This window comes from Brachyhypopomus gauderio, unplaced genomic scaffold (genome assembly GCF_052324685.1).
Source record: "Brachyhypopomus gauderio isolate BG-103 unplaced genomic scaffold, BGAUD_0.2 sc348, whole genome shotgun sequence".
Classification (NCBI taxonomy): Eukaryota; Metazoa; Chordata; class Actinopteri; order Gymnotiformes; family Hypopomidae; genus Brachyhypopomus; species Brachyhypopomus gauderio.
In genome coordinates this window covers 50,001-59,198 of record NW_027507169.1, presented here as the reverse complement: position 1 = coordinate 59,198, position 9,198 = coordinate 50,001, and the positions used below count along the sequence as shown (strand labels likewise).

The window sequence follows — 9,198 nt, the reverse complement described above, 5'->3', positions numbered from 1 at the left end:
CAATTTCTTTCCATCCATCAAAGTATTTCTCTCCATCTTTCCTTCTCTCTCTCTCTCTCTCTTTCCCTCCTTCTCCACCTCTCTCTCACCCATACTCTCTCACTTCCTCCTGCAGCACCTTGTTTCCTAATGGGCTTACCTAAGCAATTTCACCAAATAGAATATGCCAGAAATAACATGAAAAGGGATTGAGGGAGGAGAGGGAGGAGAGGGAGGAGAGGGATAGAGGGAGGAGAGGGATAGAGGGAGGAGAGGAGGGTTATTTATTTATTTCCCCATCTCCTCTTCCTCCATTACCACCTGCTTGGCTGACAGCTAGCTGAGGTACCAGTTCTGAGGGGAGGCGGTGTGTTCTCAAGGATATGGTCCAACTTCTTTGGCCCTCAGTGGTGCAGACCCACGCCTCCCCCCCCACACACACACACACACACACACACACACACACACACCCTTCCACTCCCACACTTATGAAACATTCAAGCTTTTGGTCTTGGTTGATTAGTCAGGGCAAACTGGTATGTTTCAGGTCCACAAACAGCATCTAGTCTACATGGTTCTTCACCTCTGGTCCACAACACCTCACCCCTGGTCACCCGCCCCTGATCCCCTACTCCTGGTCTCTTGCCCCTCGCCCCACGTGTCTCTCCCCCCAGGCCTTGCACCTTCCGTTAAGGGTTGTTTGATTTGCCCCTTTTGCCCCCGTAGCCTGTGGTGTGAAGTAATGCCCCACACTGCTGCCCACGGTGCCTCTGTGTGAATGTGCTTCTAGTTTGCACGTGCCGTCTCACTCGTTTCAAATGCACAAGGTTTTTTTTTTTCTACGCATTCGGTTTTTTTTTCTTCTTGCTTATTTGGGGAACTAATCTTCTTTATTTGTTTACTTCAGTAATTAATTCTCATATTTACTTGTTTAACTGGCTTCTCTCTGCCAGCACTCACATATAAAGAGCTCTGGGTGTGAATTTATTTTGGGTGCCTTTTATCGTGCAGTTGTTTGTTGCGGTAATTGCCTGATTCTGGCAGTAGCTGTAATGGTGTAGTGATGGCCAGCAGTGATCCATGCAGCTCGGTGAGCAACCGGAGACGGACGCACCAGCACACAGGGCGTGGGCGTGGTCATGTGGGTGTGGGCGTGGTCGTGGGCCTGTGTGTGGGAGCGTGGGCGTGGGCGTACTCTGCTGATGTGGGCTTTGGGCTTGGTCGTACCCTGAAGCCTTCAACACGGTCATGGTTGCTGACCAGCCAGTGAGGTGGTTCACCTTGGAATTAACCAACCAGTGAAGCTGGGGCATGATTCTGGCACACACACAGACACACACACATACACACACACACACACACACACACACACACACACACACACACACACGCCCATATGCAGCATGCCCACATACATGCAGAACCAACCGGTCTGACCCAGAAACGCCCTAGTTGGTGCATTAATGGAAGTGCTTAACAGACGTCAGAGAGAGCTGACCTTGTAGAAGATTAAAAGAGTTCCTCTGGTGTGAAGTACAGATACAGGGCTCTCCACTAATGAAAGCCACGTCCTGTTTGGACACCTGTCAGAGTCCAGCGAGGCCGCACCAGGCTCGGCAAGTCCACGTGTGCCTCCCGAAAATCGCACTGGCCAGTGGACTGATCCCACCCTGCAGGTGTGTTACTGCACAAGTCCGTAGCGTTTGGTATGCAGGGGAGAGAGCGGAGATGAGGTGAGCTGATAATTCTGCACACATCCTGCTTTGATCATAGACGAGAGAGACGTGCGGACGGCAGCGGACCGCGCTGAGCTACAGGACACGTTCTCTCTCTCTAGGCTGTGTTGTTCATTACATAAGCATTTCACATAACGGCACCGTTACATGAGTTACATTCATCTCGTCTCCGTTTGCTGATGAATCCAATGTCTGCTGTTGCTCACAATCTCAAAAGATGAGAGAGCCGTTCAGCAAACACACAGATGACTGGATAAGCCAATCAGCAAACACGCAAATGACAGAGTAAGCCAATCACCAAACATTCGGATGTTTGATGGTTTGAAGGTAAACTATTGTGGTAACACATCACTGCTTAATAACGAGAGGAGGGGGCCGTGCTGGGGGGTGGGGCCGTGCTGGGGGTGGGTGGGGCCGTGCTGGGGGGGGGGGGGGGGGGGGGTGTTTGCTCCGCTCCTTGTGCTGCCCGAGTCCTGTCTCTGTTTTATTAGCGTCCTCCGAAGGTATCTGCTGGCTGACTCTTCAGCTTAAATACAAACACACGGTCGCTTCTGGGACGTGGACGTGTCCCTCCCTCACGTTATGTTCTGAGTTTTTGCCTGTTTTGGCTCCCAGCACAGTTAAATGCAGAATGATCAGCTCATGGCGTAAGACCTGTAATGACATCAGTTGGACAGCTACCATCAGCCCTGTACAGCCAGTCTCTTTCTCCGTTAGCTCATTCCATCCCTCTGGCTTTTGTTCATGCGGACAGACACACACACACACGCGAACAGACATACACACACACACACACAGTCCAGTGTGATGGTGCAGGTAAATGGCTCCAGTGCAGGTATGTAGGTGTGTTCTGTCTCCATGTCTCTTCCCTCAGTCACGCTCGTATAAAACGGCTTCATTTCAGCTGAGTCCCGCTGGATTAAGGAGGGAGAGTTAGACCAGTGGCTCCATTTACCTCACACACCCGTGCCTTTCCCTCTCAACACACACTCAAAGATGTTTGCCTCGCGTTATTAACAGAAAAGTATGATCTAATGAGTAATGCCCTTCCTCTGCCCCCCATCTCTCTTTCTCTCTCTCTCTCTCTCTCTCTCTCTCTCTCTCTCTCTCTCTCTCTCTCTCTCTCTCTCTCTCAGGATTGTCCTCAGATCCTTCCTTCTACCCAGATCTATATTCCAGTGGGGGTGACGAAGCCCATCACGTTGGCAGCCCGGAACCTTCCGCAGCCTCAGTCTGGCCAAAGGAACTATGAGTGTATCTTCCACATCCAGGGAGAGACCCACAGTGTCACAGCCCTGCGATTCAACAGCTCCAGCATTCAGTGCCAGAAAACCACTGTGAGCAAGCGCGCACACACACACACACACACACACACACACACACACACACACACACACACACCACACACAATTCTACTTGCACCCAGCATAGAATTCTATCCTTTGTTTCTTTCACATTTTCAGCTTTGGTAGATCACAACCACACACACTAGCATACCGCTCCTTCTGAGTTATGAAGCCAGCAGTGTGATGTGTGTTTATGTAAGCGATATATGCTTCTGTTCAAGGGCTCATGCATATTGTGTTGTATTATGTGTTTCACATAAATCCACTCAGGAGAGAGCTAATCAACTGAGGTTAAACTTCACCTCAGACTCTCCGTGTGTGAAAGGAAGAGAGAAAAGTGGGAGTGCTTTGGTATAATATAAAACTTTCTCTTTCTATATATACACACATATCTACACAAACTCTGCCTGCTCAGGTTCTCAGCACCCTCCAAGCAGAGTGCATGAACAGGGGGGGGGGGGGGGGGGGGGGGGGGTACCAGAAGACTGGAGAGCAGGAATTATGCTTGTTTCTTTAGATGAGGTGCACAGATGCTTTGGGAATAGGGTTGTCGTCTCCGTGTTCTTAAATGAAAGCTTTAGCTGAACATGATCATTTTGGGCAGGTTTACAGTGAATAATGCAGCGTCTCCCCTGCTGTTGTGTCTCTCTGCTTCAGAAGTTTTGGGTTTGAGTCCGTGTCTACACTCCTAACTTTCCCGTGGACTCTTATGCGATCCTCCTGATTTCACTCACAGTATGAACTTTATACCCTGGTCGTCACAAGTGACAGGAAAGAAAACTACAAACCCCACGTTCTCCTGCGCTCCACGTGAGCCTCGTCTCACTGCTGGCGTCTGCTCCGCGTCTGCTCTGGCACCCTCGGCCCTGTAATCACGAGCTAGCGCGTGGGGACCAGCAAGGGTGCATGGGAAAACCGCTCCGCTTGGCCCGCGATCCGCTGAGTGAATGCAGCTGGAAACCCGACGCGAGCAGGGAGGAGTCTGGCTTATGGGAAACGTAGTTGTTTAAGGTTATAGAGAGAGAATGAAAGAAGATGGATATAAACGCGGCCTCTATACCACCAGCGTATCAAGAGATAAAGGGGAGCACTCACTCATCGGGCCTCTCAGATACTCTCCCTCTGACAAAGATTGAGGGACAGAATCTGGGCGCAGAGAGAAAGGACAGGAGGAGGTGAAAGGAGATTCAGTTGCCCTGTTGCTGAAGGGAGGGAGGTGTGAGTGTGTGTGAGTGTGTGTGTGAGTGTGTGTGTGAGTGTGTGTGTGTGTGAGTGTGTGTGTGAGTGTGTGTGTGTGTGTGTGTGTGTTTGTGTGTGAGTGTGTGTGTGTGAGTGTGTGTGAGTGAGGCTGGGAAGAGTGGTGGTCTCTGATGAGAACCAATTAGGAAAGACATGGATAAAATGATGATGAATTACACAGAGAGAAGAGAGTTCTGAGGAGGGAGGTGTGTGTGTGTGTGTGTGTGTGTGTGTGTGTGTGTGGGGAGGTGGGTTCACCGGTGAGTCTCTAGCACGGGGGGGTCTGAGGCCTGGCTGGAATGAACCAGTGAGTGTTAAAGCAACTTGGAGCTATAATGGAGGAGGATGGGGCCCAACACCCACCTGCATTCATTCATGAATAAAAATGCAGTGTTTTCACCAGAATCTTTCCAGCCTCTCCTAATGGTCGGAGGGAGATGGAGAGATTAAGTGAAGGATGAGTGGAGTGGTCCTCCCTCTCCTCCCTCTTCTCTCACGCCCGCTCTCTCGCTCTCCTGATTGCATTACCATGTGCTTTCATACTCCGTGGATTTGTATGCATGTATTGTTGCATATATGATGTTTGCTGGCTCTCGAGGATGAGGTGTTGACGTGTGTGGTTATGAGCGCGTGTGTGGTTATGGGCGCGCGTGTGTGGTTATGGGCGCACGTGTGGTTATGGGCGCACGTTTGGTTATGAGCGTGTGCGGGTGTGGTTATGAGCGCGCGTGTGGTTATGAGCGCGCGTGTGGTTATGGGCGCGCGTGTGGTTATGGGCGCGCGTGTGGTTATGGGCGCGTGTGTGGTTATGAGCTCGTGTGCGTGCAGTTATGAGCGCGCGTGTGGTTATGAGCTCGTGTGCGTGCGGTTATGAGCGCGTGTGCGTGCGGTTATGAGCGCGTGTGCTGTGCGCGGTTATGAGCGCGTGTGCGTGCGCGGTTATGAGCGCGTGTGTGCGTGCGGTTATGAGCTCGTGTGCGTGCGGTTATGAGCGCGTGTGCGTGCGGTTATGAGCGCGTGTGCGTGCGGTTATGAGCGCGTGTGCGTGCGGTTATGAGCGCGTGTGCGCGCGGTTATGAGCGCGTTGTGCGCGCGGTTATGAGCGCGTGTGTGCGTGCGAGCCAGCCAGGCTTGATCAAGCGTTCCACACTCCTGTTACTTTTTCAATTACAGGATCACTCTCCTCCCCCTCTGGCGTGGGGAGTGTATATTGCTTCACCAACATATTCATCCAGCAGCTCTGGTGTGTAGCGCTGTTTAAGCCACGGGGCAGGTGAATTACCGCGTGGGCGCACACGCCCTGTTTAATAGCGCCGGCCGTGGTGAACCGGACTCTGAACTCAGGAAGGTTACGTCTCCATTATGTATGCATGTGGATGTGTGGAGTGCCGTGTGTGGAGTGCTGCGTAAGTGTGGAGTGCCATGTGTGTGCGCAGGGAGTGCGTGTGGGGAGTGTTGCATGCATGCATGCGTGCGTGGGGAGTGCCGCGTGTGCGTGGGGAGTGCCGCGTGTGCGTGGGGAGTGCGTGTGGGGAGTGTGTTGCGTGCGTGGGGAGTGCGTACTCAGTCCACACTGGGATTTCTTTCCACAAAGTGTGTTTGTGATCTCTACAGGAAGACCCAGCACACTGAGAAAAGGGTATTTTTAGTACTTCATGCAGGTCTTCTTTCAAAATGACTAATTATCTGAGTATGACCCTTGCAGAGAGCATCCCTCCCTCTCTCTCTCCCTCCCTCTCTCTCTTCTGGAGTGATGACTCCAGTGTGCCCCTCTCCTCTCCAGGTTTCATTCATTCTTATCCTCTTTATTTATTTGCCTTTTCATGCTGTCACTTGTTCTTCTAGGTGTGTGTGAGTGTGTATCTGTGTGTGGGTGTGGTGTTTCACCCACTAATAAACCTAACACAGGCTCATGTGTGTGTGGGTGTGGTGTTTCACCCACTAATAAACCTAACACAGGCTCATGTGTGTGTGGGTGTGGTGTTTCACCCACTAATAAACCTAACACAGGCTCATGTGTGTGTGGGTGTGGTGTTTCACCCACTAATAAACCTAACACAGGCTCATGTGTGTGTGGGTGTGGCGTTTCACCCACTAATAAACCTAACACAGGCTCATGTGTGTTCAGGTAAGGGAGGAGAGAAATGAGGAGGAGACCAGGTCTTGTTTTCTTTTTGACATCTAGCTCTTAGATGTCAGTTGTTGGCATTTCAAGAGTATTCTGTATGAAATTTTCATATTAAATTTCAAAATTCAATTGTAAGGTTGGTGGAACACAGCCAGACCTCCCATGTCCCTCAGTAAGTGAGCTGTTAAAGCAGAGCATGAGTAACTGATGGAGGTTGTGTGCTCTGCGTAACCTTTGCCCTCAAAGGTCAAGCCCAGGACCCTTGGGGTGAATAAAGGATGAGACTGTTATAGTGTCTGTTTTGAGTCTGGCCAGATATTCTCTGTGCTTTTTAATCTGTGTTTCCCCTCTAAGCTGGTGAGAAGAGCTCGTATTTAAAAGGAAATGTGATTCTGTACTACCCAGCATGCTGTGGTGGTGGGACACAGAGGCGTGAAGGTGCCAATGAATGAGGTGGAGGTGAAGGTGTGAGAGGGTGGAGCAGGCCTGGGTGGAGGTAAAGGAGTGAGGTGTGAGAGGGTGGAGCAGGCCTGGGTGGAGGTAAAGGAGTGAGGTGTGAGAGGGTGGAGCAGGTCTGGGTGGAGGTAAAGGAGTGAGGTGTGAGAGGGTGGAGCAGGTCTGGGTGGAGGTAAAGGAGTGAGGTGTGAGAGGGTGGAGCAGGTCTGGGTGGAGGTAAAGGAGTGAGGTGTGAGAGGGTGGAGCAGGTCTGGGTGGAGGTAAAGGAGTGAGGTGTGAGAGGGTGGAGCAGGTCTGGGTGGAGGTAAAGGAGTGAGGTGTGAGAGGGTGGAGCAGGTCTGGGTGGAGGTAAAGGAGTGAGGTGTGAGGGTGGAGCAGGTCTGGGTGGAGGTAAAGGAGTGAGATGTGAGAGGGTGGAGCAGGTCTGGGTGGAGGTAAAGGAGTGAGGTGTGAGAGGGTGGAGCAGGTCTCGGTGGAGGTAAAGGAGTGAGGTGTGAGAGGGTGGAGCAGGTCTGGGTGGAGGTAAAGGAGTGAGGTGTGAGAGGGTGGAGCAGGTCTGGGTGGAGGTAAAGGAGTGAGGTGTGAGAGGGTGGAGTAGGCCTGGGTGGAGGTAAAGGAGTGAGGTGTGAGAGGGTGGAGCAGGTCTGGGTGGAGGTAAAGGAGTGAGATGTGAGAGGGTGGAGCAGGTCTGGGTGGAGGTAAAGGAGTGAGGTGTGAGAGGGTGGAGTAGGCCTGGGTGGAGGTAAAGGAGTGAGATGTGAGAGGGTGGAGCAGGTCTGGGTGGAGGTAAAGGAGTGAGGTGTGAGAGGGTGGAGCAGGTCTGGGTGGAGGTAAAGGAGTGAGGTGTGAGAGGGTGGAGCAGGTCTCGGTGGAGGTAAAGGAGTGAGGTGTGAGAGGGTGGAGCAGGTCTGGGTGGAGGTAAAGGAGTGAGGTGTGAGAGGGTGGAGCAGGTCTGGGTGGAGGTAAAGAAGTGAGGTGTGAGAGGGTGGAGCAGGCTTGCTGAGGAGCGGTGGGAATCACCCCCCAACACAGCGTATCGTATCACTCCTGTGGGCGTGGGTGGATGTTCATACCTGTCTTCACGGCTCAGAACTACAGGCTTTTTATTGTCATTCCCGTTCTAAATACGTATGCGAAGGAACGTTCCTGCAGGGCAGCACAAGAGAACACAAGCGCACACAACAATAAACCCAAAACACCGGGCCAAGAATCACGATGATGGATAGCGCACCGCAGACCAGTATATAGCTCCGAGTAAAACTGGACGCGCACACCGTGTAATGTACCAGGATATATAAGTATTTTGCTTATAGCGTATATGAACCCAGCAGTACACTGAGAACGCGGGCGCTTGCTGACTGGATCTAATAGCAGCAGCCAATCAGATCCATCCTGGCGTTGGCACGGGCGTTATCTCATGTGCTGCGTGCCGGGGCTCCGTGGTCACGCACAGTTGTTAAATAAATGATTTGCCATTAATGCTGCACTGGAATAACATGGCAGGATGGGGCAGCGTGTGTACACGGGACAGTGTGAGTTGCACACCTGTTCACAGGTGTCACCCCACAAGACACGGGACGTCCACACAGGCTTTCCTTCGTGCGGTAATGCCTAGATTCCACAAAAGTAACTAGTCTGTCTTGTTTTACAGTATAACTACGAGGGCAATGACATCAGCGATCTGCCTGTGGACCTCTCCGTGGTTTGGAATGGAAACTTCGTCATCGACAACCCCTACAACATACAGGGTAACAGCCCTGCACATATCCCACAATGCCACGGGTGGCGGCCCTAACAGCCCGACTATGTGTGTCTCATGCCCTACTGTGTGTGTGTGTGTGTGCGTGTGTGTGTGTGTGTGTGTGTGTGCGCGCGCGCAGCTCACCTGTACAAGTGCTACGCCCTGAGGGACAGCTGTGGCATGTGTCTGAAGGCGGACCCGCGCTTCGAGTGCGGCTGGTGTGTGCAGGACAGGAAGTGCTCACTCCGGCAGGAGTGCACACCGCCCGAACACACCTGGATGCACGCCTCCACTGGAAACAGCCGCTGCACACACCCACGCATCACAAAGGTGAGGGCCAGGGACAGCGCACACCCTCGGGGGGTGTGTGTGTGTGTGTGTGTGTGTGTGTGTGTGTGCGTGTGCGTGTGCGTGTGTGTATGTGTCAGGTACAAGCTGCCCATGTGGCTAACTGTCAGGATTTGGGGGTGGGCCCTGGGCCATCTGTTGTTGTGCGTGACAGTTGCCAGGTGATGGTTGCTTAGCTGGACGCATAGGTCATTGTTACTGTCCTAATGTACCACTGATTCTTCA

General features: G+C 52.3%; 1 protein-coding gene across 1 annotated transcript in view; it reads left to right on the top strand.

The window, feature by feature from the left end:
• LOC143504957 (plexin-A1-like) overlaps positions 1–9,198 on the top strand; it is a 63,149-nt gene that overhangs the window by 21,995 nt on the left and 31,956 nt on the right. Inside the window, exons 8-10 of the mRNA XM_076996064.1 lie at positions 2,852–3,052; positions 8,536–8,632; positions 8,765–8,955. Coding sequence (XP_076852179.1) covers positions 2,852–3,052; positions 8,536–8,632; positions 8,765–8,955 — 489 coding nt within the window. The remainder of the gene's footprint in view (positions 1–2,851; positions 3,053–8,535; positions 8,633–8,764; positions 8,956–9,198) is intronic.